The following is a 20,785-nucleotide window of genomic DNA, read 5'->3' as shown; positions in this document are numbered from 1 at the left end:
GGAGAAATAAAAAATTGATTTAAGGTTTACGACACATAGGGGAAAATAATAACATCAACAAAAGCAAGGACAATGTTAGCAACCATATAGACAGAAAAGTAACACTTTTAAATCCTAAATAAGATAACAAATCCCTGGATTCAAATATGATCCATTTAGAATGCTTCAGAGCCTTCCAGGTACGATTGTCCACACTCCTCGCCGCTGTCTTCATGGGCTTTGCTAAACCTTATTTTCCAAGTTCCTATAAAATTTGCCTTGTAGTTCCGCTGTATAAAAAAGCTGGAAGACCACTGTTTTTAGACACCATTTGCATAATTGACAAAAGAAAGAATCTTCACAAACATCATTGTGAAGCAGATCAAATTGGAAATCACAGATCACATTCTGAGGTTTTTTGGAGGCTGGTCAACTGCAGACCAGAATTTCAACTTATGCCGCATTAAATACAAGTTCTCCCATGGAGAGGAAAGATATCTCTACAGGCACCTTTTATGTATTTTCTTATGCCTTCAAACTGGTCAAGAGACATCTTCTATCGGCAGATCTGGAGGATATGTACATATGTCCTATGCAAGAGAGGCTTGGAGAACCTTAACTCAGACACAAAGGCTCAAGCCAGAGTTGGCATGAACAGCGAGAAAAGTGAATCAATTGTAACTACCACAGGTGTTAAGAAGGGTGCTCTCTACACCAATGAGGCTTTCGTAGAAGCCTCTCAAGATACTCACAGGATAGATGGTATAAAGATTCTTCAACTGTGTCTGGTAGCTCAGTAGAGTATTGCAGCCACTCAAGGTTATGTGTGTGTGACCTTCTGGTCAGAGGTTCAACCCAAAAAGGTCAACATAGCCTACCTTTCTTCCGAGGTTGATGTTACAAGAACCACTGAGTTGGGTAAATATAAACATCTGTGAACAATTTCATTCTCTTGGCCCATACACATACTGCCCTGCAAACACAACTCAGAGCTTTGGAAAACTACTGCACCACAACAAACTCAAGATCACTCTTGCAAAATCGAAGATTGGCTTGAGGTCCTTGCTTAAAAATATCACCAGTTAAACTGTTTATTCTAACCAACAAGATCTTTCAAGTACCTCAGAGTAACTGTATCCTACACCTCAGAAGGGCAGCCAGGTGAATTATGTCATATTAGATGATAGAGATGCAAGATTGTAGAAACTGTATTTGTCTTGATATTGGACGACCCCTTTAAGCTTGAAACATTTGCTTGAAAATATATAAGCTACTGAGGGTCCCACACCAAGATCACCCTACAATTCTCAAAAACATGTAAATGTAACACAAAAAAATGTGGACACTACTAAAACACAAACGTAGGAGGGATCCTCTGTTAAGAAGCTGAAACAGGCCCCGTTGGCACTTGGCACCCACTACTCAGTAATCTGTCATTTGAAGAGGCGACTATGAACAAAAATGCATCTTCCTCATTCTACAAAAATACAAGGTTATTCAACAGTTAGTGGCAGAAAGTAAAAACCTAGACATGATTCCAAAGTAAGTGTAATGTACAAGGTTCTTATACCATTTGTAGTATACCAAAGGAACTCTGTGTTTTACCCAAAATAAAACGGTGGACGATGTTTCTAGTAGTATGAAATGTCATTACCTGATGCTTGCATTGGATGAATTGTAAAAATCTTTGTCTGAGCAGTTCATTTAGCCACACATTTCGAACCAAAATTTATATATGGGAAAAGCTATGCATCAATTGTTTCAGAAGGTTACATAGAGGTCATGTTTACCCTTGATGATGGATTTCATGTCACATTTGGTTGAGTCAATGTTGTGCAATGCAATCAGTAATTCTCCAGGGTTCAAAGGCGATACAGACGAGTTCCCGTCCCCTACAACAAATAAATTAAAGGATAGTAAGAGGTTTATGGTAAACACAGTGATTAAATAACACATTAATAAATGCTATGAAGGTGCAAACAGAGAGACACATGTAAAATCGAAAGAAAAGGGTTAACAAGATTAGATAATACCAGGAGAGTGACAGATAGAAAAATAGAAGAAATACAGGGCAATAAGAGCCCAAGATGCACAGAGGAACCTGAATAACCTGAAATCAGAATGCAGTATACTTTAAGGCAGAGCAAAAACAATACTCTGATTTTAATATTCTAGTAGGCATTAAATATATTATTATACCTTAGGGTCACAGGCAAAAAAAGGTTGAGTTACAAATCTACAACTGTAACAGCTATGACACTTGGAGCCAGTGAGACAAAATAAATGAAAAGCAACCTAACAGACTGCTAACACAAATTTGAATGTCAACTGCAGTTCTGTAGACTTTATTCACCACTGATTTTTGTGAAGTGCAAATACTGCTACTGCCAAAGCCCCTTGGTTATGAGGGTTGTCTTACTAAACACATTCAAACCACTGCATAGTCTTTCCCTGCTCAAGAAAATTAAATTTGACCATACCAATCTACCTACTCACTTCACCACCAATCGCCTGTCAATAGGAAAGATCAAGGGAAAATCACGCACTCACTCTTACGTGCATGAAAGCAGAAAAGAAAACAAGCATTTACAATGCAATGGTCTCGGCATTGGTAAAGTTAGAGCTATTGGCATTGCTCATGACATTATTTTTGTTTATGTTTTTAAAACATGTAGCTAAAAACGTGTATTTTCAGTTGCCAATAAACACGGTTTGCTTCCAAATGCACGTTTTCAATTGCTTCAGCTTTTAAAAAAAAAAAAAACGCAGGTGGAAGCCCCTCTTCTCCAAAACATAAAATCTCCGACTTCCGGTTCTGCCTTCGGCAGACCGGATGGTCCTCGACCTAAAAACACACATCACCATAAGAGTATTTGGAGTGGTGCATGTATGTAATATAATGTAAATATGTTATTTAAAGATATAAAACAAAAGGAGGAGGAGGAGAGAAACCGTGTAAATAGTAGCTGCAAAATCAGTAATTAGGTGCGCCTATGCAGCGCATGCCGAGTTTGCTTTTTATTGCATAGCCATCCTTCTTATTTCAATGCCCCCTGGGAAATCCCATTCCCCCTTTAAAGTTGTAATTCTACTCTCGGCACTCCCTTGTCCAAAGTTGCCGATTTTCGGCAAATGGGACATAAATGGCAAGGTGGATTCAATTCACCCAGTCATCCATCCATTCATCATTCAGCAACTGAGCGCAGGCTGCGCATGCGCACACCGAGTTTGCTTTTTATTGCCTGGGCATCTTCCTCATCTCAAATCATCGTGGGCAGGCCCGTCCCCCCTTAAACTTGGAATTCCACTCTTGGCAGTCCTTTGGACAAAGTTGCCGAAATGAGCCCCCCTTCTCTTAGGTGCCACACTCGCGCTTGCTTTCACCCCTCTTTTTAGCCACCTCCGTTTTCTAACGCAGTAAACCCGGTGTTCGCTTCCCTTGGCTGGCGTAGGGATAAACCGGCAGACATGTACTTCTAGGTACTTCCAGCTTGAGACTAAAGAAACAGCATTTATGTCTTCACAGGGGCTAAGGCTGTTCTCAATACGTTCTGCTGCTCGGGCGCCCAGCGTAGCTAAAAACCCACGAGCCCATCTACAACCATGTGCCGCCAGGGCGCATTTCAACATCACAGGATTGCATCGTTGCCCCATCTGCCTGCACCTTAAAGCTCGCGGCTCACGGCTGTGCGGCATCCATGCGGTTTGTTTGTTTTTAAACGCCCTTTTCATTTTTGCTTCTTTCCCTTCCACACTCTCTCCTCTCTTAAGAGCCAAGTGCCGCAGTTTACTTTATCTGCTTGCATTTGCGTTTCTTATCTTATCTTTTCTCTGGATCCCCGCTACTGGTTCATTGTAAACTCACACATAAATAAACATTGCTGTTTACAGCGCCGATACCCAACAATGTAACTCATGTGAGACCGATTGCATTGCAAATGCTTAAGTTATTTATCAGACACTAGGATTCATAAACGCCAACAGGACAGGCCTGGACCCAGCCCAGCGGCACCGGGACACACATGGCAACCGGCACCCTAGTTCTTTAAATGTGGCCTGTGCAGCTGCAACGTCCTACGCCGCCCCCGCCCCCTCCCCCCACACACACCCCCCAATCACCCGATTAGAAAACAATGATTAATCCTGTTATCACAGCAGTGCCCGTGGGGTCACTGGAAACAATTCCGGACCCTTCCCCGCACACTGAGGAGTGCGGGGGGGGGGGGGGGCAAGGACGCGCCCACTGCTTTACATTTAAATGCTGACCGAGGCAGGCACTATTCACACTCTCCATCTCTCTGTGTAATCAAGGTATGCAAAGCAATGAGCGCATGACCCAACAGCTGGCAGCGCTTCCCCACAATACAAGCTTGTTGTGTAATTACACCACCATTCAAATGCATGCATCTCAATCACAGAAGAACGGAGTAATGGGCAAGGCCTGGGGGGTTCCTCGAGGCGCAGGTGCCTGCAGGGACTCAAGGAGTTACCTGACCAGTGAGTGAACCTGCGAACCTGCAGGTTACACGGGGATCTCCGGGACACTGACTACATCATTGGAATGGAAACCTACGAGCTGAGCTGCAAGACACCACTGCCTTTCTCCGAGGCGAAGCAGAAATGCCTCGGAGAAACTCAGTGGCGTTTTCGGATTCGGGGGCGTGTTTTGCTTTTATCTCCTCTTGCCATTGGCTGGAGGAGAAAATTAGACTTCTTGCAAAAAACACGCCCCCCATCCGAAAAGGACGGGGCCTGTTCGGCGTGACGAAGCTCTTCTCCAATGGCTGGCCAGCATTAAAGAGGCCAGCCAATGGAGAAGAGTGGAGAAGAGGGGTGGGTGCAAGCCCCTCTTCTCCAAAACATAAAATCTCCGACTTCCGGTTCTGCCTTCGGCAGACCGGATGGTCCTCGACCTAAAAATGTTACTTACACTGTAACCATCTCTTGGTAGCTTATAGTTCTGTAGCAAATCCTGCCACCTAGTGTTGGGCACAGATGTTTGCATGTTGTTTATCTCTAGAGAAGTTTCGAGTCACAATATATTTTAAAATGTCACCCCTAATGTACAATGCCCAGGGACAAAGACTCCACCTCCGATTGTTTTTCCCCAGCAGGCGAGTAAAGTCAGTAGAGTGGAATGAATAAAGGTAGAATGTATGTGCTGGGCATTGTAAAATGACAGAAAACAAAAATCATCTCAGATCATTGCTCGCTTCTAGGTAGTCGAGAGGGAGCCTGAGAATTTACAGCACTATAAGCTATAAAGAGATGTTTTCAGGGTGACAATTTATGTTAATAAAATGAACTGCTGCTGTATATACACCTGCTCTGCATCGAGACTATAAAGTAGTATTTAGCCTATGCTAAGGCTACCGAGTGGTTGATGTAGATGTTTAGAACATTGTTTTTCAGAGAGTTCGGCCATTTAAAGCCTCTTTGCTGGGCTGAATGTCCACACAATAAAGTACGGTAAACGTGTGTTGCATCGACCAGATTGCACCTTTACATATGTCTGAGAGAGCAATGTACCATAAGGCAGCCATAGTGGCGGCCTTGTTTCAAGTGGAATGTGCCCAAGGCATTAGATGTAAAGTATGTTTAGCTTCAGTGGCGGCTCCTCTGAGGAGCATCGCCCCACTGCTTTGCAGCAGCATAAATAAAGGAAAAATAAAATGATAATAATTCAATGTTATCATTATTACATTTTTTCTTGCTGTAGCAGCTTTGCGGGACAGGGCTGAGCTGCTCTGCTCATAGGGCAGGGGGAGGAGTGGTGAACACTAAGTCCACATGAATGTTTGGCTGGCCATCTTGGCCCAACCAAACGGTCATGCAGACTTTGTATGTTCGTCACTAATGCTGTATTAAAGCCTGGGTGGAGAACATGCCAAGGCTTCCAGTCCCTATCTGAGCACCGAAGCACAGCACTCAGACCAATCACAACATTGCATTGCAGCCTTGTGATTGGCTTAGGGGAGCCTGGGTGCTTCCTGTTCTGGCCCGAGGAGGAGAGGCGCTGCGATCAGGTAAGTTTCTTTTTCTTTTTTGTACACTACCTTACCCCCGATCCGTGTCAGCCACCACTGTCCAGCTCTAGCATAACACATTAGATACATCCGACAATACTATCTTTAGAAATAAGATTGCCTTATAAGATTTTGGAAAGCAACAAAGCTGCTTTGTTCTACAGATAGATTTAGTTGTCAATGTAGTACATCAGTGCCCTCTTGCCATCAAGAGTATGCACAGCTTTCAGCCAAGGTTTCTGGGTGAGGGAAAAAAACATGCAACTCAATTCACTAATTCACATTTAAAGCAGACATCATTCAGTAGAAATGTTGTGTTTGTTCCTAAAACCATTCTCTTCCTGTGCACCTGAGTAAAAGGTTCCTCTTAAGTCAGTCAGTGCAATACACTAATTCTCCAGCGAGAGGTAACAACATCAAGGAAGGCTGTCTGCCAAGACAAACAAGTTACTTACCTTTGGTAACGCCTTATCTAGTAGAGACGGGATGTAGCCGAAGATTCCTTACCTTTTCATTCTTCCCAGGCGCCAGACTGGATCCAGAAATTTCTTCAGCAGTACCTCTGCGTGTCGGCAGAGGGCGTCATGCGGTTCTGGGGTGCCATCATCCACCGGATGTGACAGACTGAGTTTATAGAATTCCCCTTCCGACATGCTGACGTCTGTTTCTTCAGTGGCTATCGTCTGCACTAAAAACACGGTACCACTTAGATAAACATTCTATGGAAACTGTGTGCCAAAAAAAACAACTTCTTTTTGTCAAGAAATGTACAAACGCCCAATGAATGCATGTCAATGCCAAAAAAAGAGATCCTTTAGGTAAAGAAAAATCAGTTAGCAAAACTGGAAGGATGGGAGAGTAAGTAAGGAATCTGCAGCTAGATCCTGTCTCTACCAGATAAGGCATGACAGAAGGTAAGTAACTTGTTCATCTGATAGAGATATCTAGCCGCAGATTCCTTACCTCTGAATAGATACCAAAGTAATTCCATCACCGGGGGAGTGTCTGAACTGATCCTACTAAATTCCCTGACTAGAACTATCCAGTCTAGGACAAGAGAGAAGTGACCAGAAGCTCTTAGGAACCGAGGTGAGCAGGAGTATACCTTACATTATAAGAACTGTGGTAGGAACCACAGGCTAGAGAAGTAATAAAAGCATTACAACACATAGCAGTGGAACCAAAAATGTGTCGAAAGACAAACAGTCAATATAAACAGAAATACTACTTGCTCCCAAGGTGGGATCTGCACCCAAGTGAAACGGGGACCTGCGGTACCAGAGCCAATGCCACTGAGCTATAGCTCTTTGCATCAGAATGGCAAAATCTGAGCTAAATCTGCACTGTAAAACCACAGATAAAAAGGAGAAAACCAAGATCCCCTATTGGATGAATAAAGCATTGATCAATGCTTGGAGTGTAACTTGTTTAAGACAACAACAATAATACGTAAAGAAACCAAGATTGCCCTAAGATAAAACTGGCAGATATAATGTTAACACCTCTAGGGTCATGTATAATGTATAACACACAGAGGAGGAAAAGAAAAATAATTGCCTCTGTAACGACAAAAGGAAATATATAGACAGACATCGGCCATAGACCTAAGACATCACTACGATAATGGCATAAATATATACGAGTAATGATTCGAGTAATCAGCAAGACAATACTAATGTAAGAGAATGAAAGTGTGGAGGACATTGCACATCGAGTAAAGTAACGGCCGCTAAAGCATTTAAACCAATGCTAATTGACTGAGTAGCACATAATCAGGCCACTGATAATAACTTCTTGTAAGAGGACAACATGTGTGAAAAAACCCTACGAGTATAAAAAAAAAAAACAAGGCCACATTTTGGACGTACAAGAAGGTGAAGAAGAAGGTAAAATAGAGGTCCCCACCAAGAAGGCCTAGAACAGGAATCCAGCATCAACATCTAAGCCATATTAGACAGAGCAGGACCTGGCTGAAGGATGGAACGAAAGGAAAAATTATACCGCGCACTGGGGACAAAGTCCTACGAATGTTGTAACCTGAAAAACTAAAAACTATTTATCAAAGCCTGAATCAACGGAAGGAGTTGCAACCTATAGGAGAGCAACAAAGTTTGAATATGGGAAAAAAGTCCCTACAGGAAATAGGAGACATGAAAATGATTGGAAGGTATAAGGCTAACCACGCCTACGCCCTTTATTATACTAATGATAGGGGCATCTTCTGACAGAAGTGGGGTACACAGCAAGAGGGGGACATTCCCTTATGACGAAAGGAACCCTACCAATAACGCAAAAGCGTAATAACTAACCCCAGATGGCACTCTGTAGAATAGAGTGAAAGGAGCTGACCAGGAAGTTTGCGTTCGAAGGGAGCAACCAATCCCCATTGCGAATTAAGAATAAGAAAGATGAAACCATAATGTTCAAATGTTACAAAAAAGGTATCAACCGTAAGATGGAAGGTAGCCACTGACAGACAATGGCTAGATGGCGGCACCCAAGAATAAATACACCCTGGGTGGTGAATAAATGCACCCTGGGTGGTGTGTGAACTCTTGTATAAAAGGTGCCAGTGGCAGCAAAGGTACAAGACCTTTCCTCTAAGCAATAAGTATCACGCCACTCCTTGTGGCGAAGTGTCAGTGGAATGACAAAATACCGGTGGTACAAGAAAAGAGTGCTGTGAACATGACCCGCACAAACTCGAAATCTAGGTAAGATGCCACACAAGGAAGACCAGCAGGGTACAATGATGAAGGAAAAATTCCATTCTATAAAGAAACGCAAGAAAGTATTTGAAACTGTGTGCCACCACCTGTGCCTAATAGACCAGCGGCAAGAGCCCATCTTCCTGAGATATAGCAAGAGCAGCTTGCTAAAGAAGTGCAATGACAATGAAGTGGAATGGCATTACCACTTGCCCCACTGCTTTTCCGGGAAATTAAGAGTCTCTCAGGAGAAGCAGGATAACCTCAAAAGAGAAGCATAAGTAATGCTCAAAAGATTGAAGTAAGGAGAAATGAGAGCACTTTAATAGACTCTTGTGCTAAGTGGTTATGTTATGTTAGTTGGGTATTTTGTAGAGCACACGGCTACTCCCAGGAGTGTCCCGGCACTGAAAAACTAACACGAAACCGCATAACCACGAAAGAAAAGACAGACACCAAGAAGCAGATGCCAGCAGAGCAAATTAAAGTTGGAAAAGCCATGTCTTGAGCATTTTTCTAAAAGTACATAGATCCTGAGCCTGTCGGAGGGTGAGAGGAAGGTTGTTCCACAGACCAGAGGCGACTGCCTGAAAAGAGCGGCCTCCGACCTGAGCAAGTGCAATTTTCGGAACAGGAGTCAGGAGTTGGGTAGAGGACCTCAAAGTGCGTTGAGGGATGTAACGGGGGGGATCTATGTCTTAAGTAAGGAGCTCCAATTTAATTAAAAACTTTAAACACAAGAATCAGAGCTTTAAAATGAATTGTCTTTTGAACAGGCAGCCAATGCAGGGAGGACAATAGAAGGGAAGTATGAGTCCTGGGGGCGACCAGAAAAATGGCCCTAGCAGCCGCATGTTGAATCACCTGCAAACGGGAGATTAAGTAGCTGGGAAGACCCAAGTACAAAGAGTTTGCATAGTCCAAAACCGAGGTAACCAAAGCTTGGACTATGGTTCTTCTATGAGGGACAGAAAGCAGGGGTAGAAAATTCTTCACCATTCTTAAAATCCCGAAACAGGTCCCTGCTACAGATTAGATCTGGGATTTCATAGAAAGCGAGGAGTCTATTCTAACTCCCAGGTTCTTAACCACGGTCACAGATAACTCAGGGGAGACAAATCCTGCGGCCACCAGCTATGCCAGGTCTCGCAGGGACGAGGGCCGAAAAAAATTATCTCGGATTTATCAGGATTACATTTCATTTGATTATCCTTCAACCACGAAAAGACTTCTGAAAGGCAAGTTTTTATTACATGGCCATCAAACTCAACACCCTTCGCGCAAGTGAACAGCAGCTGAGTATCGTCTGCATACGATACAATCTTTGCCCCATGTTTTTCAGCAAGACGAGCAATAGGGGCCATATATAGATTGAACAAAGTAGGGCTCAAAATAGAGCCCTGTGGGACCCCAACATTCAAGGGTGGGATAGTAGATGCAAAAGGGTGGGACCATAGGGTTTGAAGACGATTACTGAGAAAAGACCTGATCCAACTCAGGGCAGTGCCGCCTACACCACCCCCCACCAATCTTTGCACCAGTCTGTTATGGGGCACAGTGTTAAAAGGCGCGGAGAGGTGAGCCATGTACCAAGTCTCACAGGGAGCTTTTGTTATAAGCTCCCTATAAGGGACACTAAAAGTACCACAATGTATCTAGTAAAGCCTATTAGGCATAGAGAAGATGATCTACATACAGCAGAGAACATCCCATACAGGTAACTCTCTCTTGGGCATGAAGCCCATCTTCAGAGAAAAAGAAAAAACCCTGGTCTATCAGGTTTTAAACCCACTTAGGGCCAGAAAGAAAATACCTCTCAGATAGCAAGAGCTAAAAACTCATAGACAAGCCTTCATAAAAATACCTTCACAAGGCAGGAGCAACTCAAGGGTGCCACCAGAAGGAAAAACTGCATAATATTTTGACAGCAGTGGCAGGATTAGAACCCTTGGTCAGGGAGAGCCTGTGCTAGCAGAGGCACAAGACTTGTGCACTGAATAGAATGGGTCTTATGACTAACCTCATTTGTTTCAACAAGCCTCCAACCCCTCCGAGTTAAATTGGCCACAAGTATCTAAGTTGTTTTTTACACCAGGAATCATCACATCGCAGCAGTCCAATTCCCAGGACGCGTTCATACCGGGTGTTTGAGCCCTTGTTGCGTGTAGAACGAGTTACTTACCTTCGGTAACGATGTATCTGGTAGAGAGACAGTCTACCCGCAGATTCCTTAACTTAGAATATCCCCAGGAGTCAGACTAGATCTGGAAAACTTTCAGCAGCAGCAACTCTGCGCACAAGGGGGCAGCGTTGTGTGGCTCCGTCCTGACGTCGTCCACGGATATGACTTCAATAGAGCCATGTAAGTTCCTCCCAGCGCACTAACGTCAGTTTTCTTCTGTGAAACTTTTCCGCGCTACAACGCGGAGCCACTAATAACACTCAGAGTATGGGAACAGCTTGCCAAAAATCTTCAAAACAACGTCAAGGAACAGAATTGATGTGAAACATCACTTTGCATGATAAAGAATGAGTACAGAGTACCCGTCCCAAGGAAGAATCTTGCAAAAGCGAGGAACCACGCCCTCCTAGGGGACAAAAAGGGAAATGAATACCGTGACAAACGATAGACAGTCTGGAACCACAGGATGTAACTGCAACCTTAACAGGCCCTCGCAGAACGGGAAGGATGGGTGGTCATCACTGTTCCCTAGAACGTGCGCGGGTGAGCGCGCGCGCACTAAAGTCTCCCCGAGCGCGCAGTGTCTCAATTGTGGCGCGCACACACAACCCAGTCCGTTCGTGCCACCACTTTTAAAACGGCGCCACTTGCTGCATTTGTTTTCTTAATAGTGCATGCCAGCTGGGCAGTTTGTGGGCCTTTGTGAAAGTATTCTTGGAAATTGCAGCGCCGTCATGCGCTGCAATTAACATGAATACTTTCACAAAGGCCCACAAACTGCCCCACTGGCGTGCACTATTAGGAAAAGGAATGTGGTAATCTAAAGCGCGATGTGTTTTTGATTCTGAAAGAACACGTCACGCTTTAGATTACCACATTCCTTTGCTAATAGTTGGCATCTGCGGGGCTGAATGTGGGCCTTTGAAATAGTTTTCATGCTAACTGCAGTGCAGTGCGCTGCAATTAACAAGAATACTATCTCAAAGGCCCACAATCAGCCCCGCACTATCAGCAAAAGGAATGCAGTCATACACAATGTGTGCTTTTAGAATCGTCTGAAAGCAAACATCGTATGTGACCCTGCAGTTCTTTAGCTAATAGTGGGCAGCTGCGGGGCTGAATGTGGGCCTTTCAGATAGTAATCATGTTAATTGCAGCGGTGGTGGGCACTGCAATTAACAAGAATACTAGCTCAAAGGCCCACATTCAGCCACGCACTATTAGCAAAACGAATGCAGGGTAAAACACAACGTGTGTTTTCAGAATCATGCCGCGTTTGACCCTGTATTTCTTTTGTTAAAAGTGCGTGGCTGAATGTGTGTCTTTGAGATAGTATTCTTGTTAACTGCAGTGCCCTCCACCGCTGCAATTAACATGATTATTATCTCAAAGGCCCAAATTTAGCCCCGCAGCTGCCCACTATTAGCAAAAGGAATGTAGCAAATGTAAAGCAGGACGTGTGCTTTATAGCTGCCAACAGGGCCGGCTTTAGGGCAGTGCGACCGGTGCCACCGCACCGGGTGCTGGCTTGCCATGGGGGCGCCTGTGACAAAGCTCCAGTCTCTCTCCAGGAAGTACATTAATCACATGAGTTATCTTGACATTTTTATTGCTGGAGCTAAGAATGCCGCACCAGCTGCCTCTAAAACAATAAACATGGCGCCCCCACCCCAAGTCAGCGCCCGGTGCGATGGCACCGATCACACTGCCCTAGAGACGGCCCTGAGTAGAAACATTCATTTTGGCATTGAAATACCCACACATGGGGAGGTATGGCCGGCAAGATGTCGACAAGAAGTGCTTCTTCCTGGACACAAAACTGTAATTTTTAATCCAACGCTGAATCCTGCAGTCCCTGCCACCTGGGTTAAGACAGAGAGCAAAAGAGGGGGCTAACGGCAGAAACAAAGTTGTGTGAGGCCTGCAGCAAGCCACTGGTGCGGAGGCCCCTGAGGAGAAGACTCCAAAGTGGAGGCTGCGTGAAGAAGGGCTGACCCAGTGGAGGGTGGTGTCTTTTTGCGGGGGTGCCCTGGGTGCTGAAGAGCCCCTGGTGAGAACCGGCTGTGCAGCGGTCAAAACAGGTGATCGGTCATAATACAAGGGCCTGCCTGGATCACCCGAGGGGTTCTGGTAATTGCTAGTATTTTTGTTAATTGCAGTGCCCGTGTGCACTGCAGTTAGCATGAAAACTATTTCAAAGGCCCACATTCAGCCCCGCAGATGCCAACTATTAGCAAAGGAATATGGTAATCTAAAGCGCGACGTGTTCTTTCAGAATCAAAAACACATCGCGCTTTAGATTACCACATTCTTTTTCCTAATAGTGCACGCCAGTTCAATGCAGATTGCTATATATATAATACTTATTTAAATATCGAACCAAACCACATTCACTGGTTGATGTCATCAGTGATGTCATCAGTGATGTCACTGACCATGTCATGAATGATGTAATATGTGACATCAGCAGTGGATTGCGGGCGCGTGAGTTATAGTTAGCTGAACTAACTATAACAGGCGAGAAAGTGTTACTCACAGCCCTGCCAAGGACCACGCATCAGGTGTTAGACTAACGAATTTCAGTGTGGTGGTCCGCACTGAAAGAACAAGTTACTTACCTTCGGTAACGATGTATCTGTAAGAAACATTAGTTAGTTAGATTCCTCACCTTAGAATATCCCCAGGCGTCAGACTGGATCCGGAAGATTTTTCGTCAGCAATACCCCTTGCGCGTCGCTAGGCGTCGTCTGCGGCTCCGCGTCCGTCGTCGGCGTCGTGCGCCGGAATGACGTCGTCGGAGTACTTAGACGCCGCCCTCGCGCGCTGACGTCAGTTCTTGTACATAGCCTTCCGCGCCAGGAACGCAGAGCCATACAAAGACCGACACTGGTGCTAAAAATAAAATCTAGGGGCCTGAAAAGGATAACCTTAACCCTAGATGTCGGTTCGCAGAACGGGGAGGATGGGTGGGTCGGTGAGGAATCTAACTAACTAATGTTTCTTACAGATACATCGTTACCGAAGGTAAGTAACTTGTTCATCTGAAAGAAACACGTTAGTTAGATTCCTCACCTTAGAATAGATACCCAAGCAATACCAACCCCGGTGGTGGGTCTGCGAACCAAGATCACACCAGAAAGTCCTGGAGGACAGAACGGCCAAAGAAGCCATCCCTCCGGACTTGGCTGTCAAGGCAATAATGCCTGGCAAACGTGTGTAGCGAAGCCCACGTCGCCGCCTGACAGATGTCCTGCAAAGGGACTCCCCGTCCCAAAGCAGTAGTAGCCGCTGTGGCCCGAGTAGAATGGGCGCGCAACCCAACAGGAGGGTCCTTTTTTGCCAAAGAGTAACAAATTTTGATGCACAAAACGACCCACCGAGAGATGGTCCGTTTGTGCACAGCTTTCCCCTTCTTAGCACCCACGTATCCAACGAAAAGTTGGTCGTCCACCCGGAACTGCTTTGTGCGGTCCAAATAAAAGGAGAGCGCACGTTTTGGGTCCAGACGGTGGAGCCTCTCTTCCTCTTTGGAAGGATGCGGAGGCGGAAAGAAGGTGGGCAAGGTGACAGACTGCCCAAGATGAAATGGAGTCACTACTTTCGGAAGAAAGGAGGGACGAGGCCGAAGGACAACCTTGTCCGGATGAACAGACAGAAAAGGAGGCTTTGAAGATAAAGCCTGGAGCTCACTCACCCGTCTAGTCGAGGTGATGGCTACCAGAAAAGCAGTCTTAAGAGTCAGAAGACGAAGAGGACAATTGTGAAGAGGCTCGAAGGGAGCGCACATCAGGAATGTCCAGACCAGATTCAAGTCCCACTGAGGCATTACAAAAGGGACAGGAGGGAACGTATGAGTAATGCCTTTTAGAAAGCATGTAACCACAGGGGACTTGAAAAGAGAAGGCTGATCAGGAAGCCGCAAGAAGGCAGAGATGGCAGCAAGATAACCTTTCAGGGTGCCCAGGGCAGAGCCCTGCCGGGCCAAAGAAAGAAGAAAGAGGAGAACCTCAGAAAGAGGGGCGGAAAGGGGATCCACAGACTTTGCTGTGCACCATGCCACAAATTTGTTCCACCGGCAGGCGTATACCGTCTTTGTGGAGGGACGCCTGGCTGCCAGAATGATATCACAGACTTCAGGAGGCAAGTCAAATGGCATCAACTGCCGCCGCTCAATCTCCACGCATGGAGGTGGAGGCTGGACAGGTTCGGGTGGAGGACCGTCCCCTGCTGCTGCGACAGAAGATCCTCCCGAAGGGGCAGACGTATCGGGGGATCGGTCAACATACTGAGTAGCTCGGGATACCAGTATCTTCGTGCCCAATCCGAAGCCACCAAGATGACTTGGGCCCGGTCGTGCCTGATCTTCTTCAGCACTCTGGGCAGAAGTGGTATAGGTGGAAAGGCGTACAACAGACCGCAACTCCACTCGTGACGAAAAGCGTCGCCGAGCGAGTGCCGCCTTGGAAATTCCAACGCGCAGAACTGCTGACATTGCGCGTTCTCTTCGGTGGCGAATAGATCTAACCAAGGCTGTCCCCACTGCTGAAAGAGACCTTGCGCCACTTCGGAGTTCAGACGCCATTCGTGATCCATCATGCACCGGCGGCTGAGTTCGTCCGCTCTGGCGTTCAGAGAGCCCGCCAGATGTTGAACCACTAGGGTGACGCCCTGGTGTTCCAGCCACGTCCAGAGGCGCAGAGCCTCCTGACAAAGGGTCCACGACCCCACCCCGCCCTGTTTGTTGCAATACCACATGGCGGTGGTGTTGTCCGTGAACACCTGCACGACACTGCCCCTGACAGAGGGAAGGAAGGCTTTCAGTGCAAGTCGGATCGCTCTCAACTCCAACAGGTTGATGTGGAGACGAGACTCCGCCGGAGACCAGAGGCCTCTGATCTCCGCCTCTCCCATATGGCCACCCCATCCCAGGAGGGACGCATCCGTCACTACGACATGCTCCGGTTCGGGAAGGGAGAGGCTCCTGCCCATGACCCAATCGCGGTCCGTGAGCCACCACCGCAACTGCTGTGCAGTGCCCTCCGAGATCAAGACATGGTCGGACAGGTTGCCGTGATGCTGGGCCCACTGAAACTTCAGGTCCCACTGCAGAGCCCGCATGCGCCGCCTGGCGTGATGCACTAGTAGGATGCAGGAGGCCATCAGCCCCAGAAGCCGCAACACTAGCCTGAACGAAACCCAGGACAGAGGCCGAAAGATAGGAATCGGGGCCTGAATATCCTGGACCCGCTGTTCCGGTGGATAGGCCCGGAACTGCGCCGAATCGAGAACCGCTCCGATGAAGAGGAGCTTCTGAGAGGGACTCAGGTGTGACTTCGGCACGTTGATGGAAAACCCCAGCAAATGCATGAGATCCGCCGTAGTCTGGAGGTGGGAGACGACTGTCTGGGGCGAGCCCGCCTTCAACAACCAGTCGTCGAGATAGGGGAAGACTGGAACCCCTGATCTGCGCAGATGAGCTGCGACCACCGCCATCACTTTCGTGAACACCAGAGGGGCACTGGTGAGGCCGAAGGGGAGCACGGTAAACTGAAAGTGCTCTTGGCCCACCGTGAACCGCAGGTAACGCCGGTGGGCCGGCAGGACGGGGATGTGGAAATATGCGTCCTGCAAGTCCAACGCTACCATCCAGTCTCCGGGGTCTAGGGCAGCTAGAACCTGAGCCAAAGTCAACATCTTGAACCGTTCCTTCCGGAGGAAGGCATTGACGTTCCGAAGGTCCAAGATAGGGCGTAGGCCCCCTTTGCCCTTCTTGGGAACCAGAAAGTAGTGGGAATAACAACCACGACCTACTTCTGGACTCGGAACGCGCTCGACGGCCCCCTTGGCCAAGAGGGCGGAAACTTCCTCGTGGAGAAGATGCAAATGATCCCCCGAGATACGGTGGTGCTGCGGTGGCATGGCTGGAGGGGTCGTCTCGAAGGGGAGGGAGTAGCCCCTTCGGACGATTTGCAGCACCCACCTGTCCGATGTGATGGACCGCCAGTGGAGCAGGTGATGGCGAACTCTGCCACCCACTGGCGTGGAATGGGCCTGAAAGCTCGGACTAGGAAGGCTTTGAGGCGGATGCTGCCGGGGTGGATGTGGGCTGACCTCGTCGTCCTCCAGATCCGCCTCGGCGTTAACCGCGACCGCGCGCAGGTTGGTTCTGCGGCTGGTGGCTAGGCGCACGTGAGGAGGCACCCCTTCCTTGGCCACGAAAGGGGCGAAAAGCGGAAGAGTGCGACCGCGGAGCCGAGAGGCCCAAGGACTTGGCCGTAGCCCGGGAGTCCTTAAAGCGGTTCAACGCACTGTCCGCCTTCTCGCCAAACAGGCGAGTGCCATCAAACGGCATGTCCATGAGAGTGCTCTGGACATCGCCGGAAAACGACGTGGACCGCAGCCAGGCGTGACGTCGAAGCGCCACTGAGGTAGAAATGGCCCTACCCAGCGAGTCCGTGGTGTCAAGCCCACAACGTATAGCATGTCGCGCGGCATCCCTCCCATCGGCCAGAGCCTGGGTAAGTCGTGTCTGGACCTCCTCCGGACACAGGGGCAGCGCGTCCTCCACCGCATCCCACAGAGAGTGGGAATAACGGTCCAAGAGACAAGCGGTGTTCAAAGACCGCAGGCCCAAACTAAGGGAAGAGAACAGTTTCTTGCCAAACTGCTCCAGTCTCTTGGAATCCTGGTCCGGCGGGGTGGTCGGGAAAGAGGATTGGGAGGTGGAGGCCTGGATAACCAGGCTCTCAGGGGTAGGGTGTTGGGACAGAAAACTGGGGTCGCCCGGAGCAGGGCGGTGGCGCCTGGCAACGTTCCTGTCCACAGGAGGAACTGTGGAGGGATTGGACCAGGTGCCCTGTAGAACGTCAGTAAGGGCCTCATTGAAGGGCAGCAGAGGCTCAGTGGAGCTTGCCGCAGACTGAAGCACCTCAGTGAGGACGTTCGTCCTCACAGCCACGGCAGGTAGCTCGAGCCCAAGGGCTGCGGCCGCCTTGCGCAGCACCACGGAGAAAGCAGCACCCTCCTCCGAAGCCACAGTCGGAGGAGAGATGAATCCAGTGTCTGGCGAGGTATCCAGACCACTGGCCTCCCCCAGTTCATCTGCCCAGTCCTGGGACAGTTGGGCCTGAGCGGCCATAGGATCCTCGGATCCCTCCCAGTAGTCCCCATCATCCGACTCCTGGTGTAGAGGAGAAAGTAACGGAGCCGGGCGGTAGACAAAATGTGTCTCTAGCGGCGTCGATCTCGGCGTCCATCGACGCCGGACCGGCGCCGGGCCCGGACCAGGACTAAACTGGGGCACGGCGTCGAGCGGAGTCTACGTCGGCGGTGGAACCGGAGTCGACGCCGGTGGAGGAGTGACAAGGTCGACCGGCGTCGACGGGGACTCGAGAACGGGTCCCTCGGGCGCTTGCGGCGTCGAGGCCGGAGCCGTCAACGGCGCCAGGGCCGGAGCCGCTGGCTGGCAAGGCAGCTCAGTCGGGTCCGCGGGGCCCGAAGGCGCACCAGCGGGCGCCGATGGCGGAGCCAGGTTCCTCATGGCCGAGAGGAAGGCACTGACTTCCGCCGGCGTCGCGTTAGTCCCAGGGACCGGAGGGTATGGGGACGGACACGGCGCCTGCGGCTCCGCCGGAGCCGCGGGGGTGGAACCACCCTGACCCTCGACCGAGTCGCGCGACCGGCGAGGGGAGTCCGAAGAGCGATGTCGCCTCTTGGACTTCTTGGAATGCTTCGACTTACCCGAAGACTTGGATCCCGACGACCGATGGGGACGTCGGCTGCGGCTCCGCGACCGATCCTTGGACCTCCTCCTGGACCGGGATCGAGAGGCGCGCGGAGCCGAGTGGCGAATCTCGAGAAGCTTACGGGACCGCTCCCGTCTAGCCTTCGAGGTCAGGGCCTTACAGTCCGAACACGACTCCGCGTCGTGATCGAGGCCCAAGCAGTAAAGACACCGGCGGTGATGGTCTGTAACCGACATCAGTCGGCTACAGTCTGTACAGGCTTTAAACCCAGGCATCCTACCGGCACCGGTGTCGAGACTCGATCAAAAAGGATCAAAAAAGTTAGTCAAAAATTGACTAAAGGGGTAGCTCTCCCGGATCTGCGCTTACTGGCGCGGAAAAAAGAACTGACGTCAGCGCGCGAGGGCGGCGTCTAAGTACTCCGACGACGTCATTCCGGCGCACGACGCCGACGACGGACGCGGAGCCGCAGACGACGCCTAGCGACGCGCAAGGGGTATTGCTGACGAAAAATCTTCCGGATCCAGTCTGACGCCTGGGGATATTCTAAGGTGAGGAATCTAACTAACGTGTTTCTTTCAGATTGCCAATTCATGTCATGGCGTGTGTATCTAAATTGAACACCTGCCTTTAGACCCTTCATGTGGTGCTACAGGTGTGGAAATGCACCGTCCTTGCACTTTTTTAAGCAAAAATTTGAAGTGATATTTGGCGCTGCACCCACACGCGCGGTCTGATTCCTGGCGCACATAGCCTGGGTTGCAGTGCACAGAGACCTTACACTGCCGCACACAGAGGAAAAAAATTAGAGGGAACATTGGTGGTCATTAAGGAATCTGCAGGTAGACTGGGTCTCTACCAGATACATCATTACCGAAGGTAAGTAACTCGTTCATTTTATAGAGACATCTAGCCAAAGAGAACTTAACCATCAAAACATGGACTCAACACGGAGGGAACAGCAATGTCAGCGTGGCTGACACCAGACCTATGAAGCTCTGCAAGGGAGCATGAATAAGGGGAGGTAAAAACACCAAAATCTGTCAGAGGACTGTACGAGACCTCCTTCGTCCAGACAGGGAGGAAAGGAAACACAGAACCAGAAAGGTAAGTGCATAAAGGAGGAAACTTTAAGAACTTCTGCGAAAAGAAGTTAAACTGAGCACCAGATCACATGGATCCGCAAGAGACCTAGTCCCAGAAATGGGACAAGATAGTATGACAGCGGCAGAGTATACCAAATGCACATACACCACAGTGGATGCCAAAAAATTAAATGTGAGGGGACAGATGTTCCCATGAAGAGATGTACTGAACCATGACTACCAGGAGATACATGTATGTGGATGGCAGGGTACACACAAGGAAACAGTGTGTACTGAGAGAACCACACCAAACCTATGAAAATAGCTCTCGCAATAGGAGCATACACAGCTTGCATGAGACGGCATGAGAGAGAGGAGGGCGCATCACCAGGTAGTCAACCAGCCAACCGTACCCAGAGGTACAGACAGTGAAGAAAAAACACAGAGGGAGAGAGAGCGAGAGAGAGAGAGCGAGCGAGCGAAGAATCTGGGGGGAAAAAACGATACTAGAGCAAGGCGAACACTAGTAGGAGTGCGCTCTCACTGTGTGCATATATCTCATGACATATATACCTATAGACAAAGACATGTATATATACGAACTGTGAAAGCAAGGGGGGGCTCGAAGAGCACGGCCTAATTAAGGAAGGTCGCACAATAGGTACCAACGGCACCGGTGAGAACATAGTAAGCCATAACAATGTCAAAACACAGCATCACCCAACGGGGAAGGAACCCTAGTCTTCCGTGAGATAGGGAGGACGCTGACCACTACACTCACAAGGAAGGAGTGAGAATACCACAGACGTAGATCATGCAGAAAAAAATTACATACAGACACTGTAGATTGACAGCGAGTATCCCAAAGAAGAATATTTGCACCGCAAATCCACATAAGAGAAAGCAAAACTACCTTCAGGTATGAATGAAAACTCACAACCAGAGAAACACCTGGAGTTGAACACATAACCCCTGGAAGAAGAGTCATAGACCTGAACCACTAGGCCACAGTTAGTCATAAAACAGCTGCCGAGGCCAGGAACGGAAGTACCTGAACCTC

The 20,785-nt window shown here is 48.5% G+C and overlaps 1 protein-coding gene across 7 annotated transcripts in view; it reads right to left on the bottom strand.

Moving 5' to 3' along the window:
• Positions 1-20,785, bottom strand: part of SYMPK (symplekin scaffold protein) — a 1,117,730-nt gene that overhangs the window by 156,393 nt on the left and 940,552 nt on the right. For all 7 annotated transcript variants that reach the window (XM_085625602.1, XM_085625603.1, XM_085625599.1 and 4 more), the window contains one exon: positions 1,770-1,871. In XM_085625602.1, coding sequence (XP_085481728.1) covers positions 1,770-1,871 — 102 coding nt within the window. The remainder of the gene's footprint in view (positions 1-1,769; positions 1,872-20,785) is intronic.

The sequence above is a fragment of the Triturus cristatus genome, chromosome 9 (genome assembly GCF_964204655.1).
Source record: "Triturus cristatus chromosome 9, aTriCri1.1, whole genome shotgun sequence".
In the NCBI taxonomy this organism is placed as follows: Eukaryota; Metazoa; Chordata; class Amphibia; order Caudata; family Salamandridae; genus Triturus; species Triturus cristatus.
Note: the sequence above shows the minus strand (reverse complement) of the source record. Positions and strands in the feature narration are given on the sequence as shown.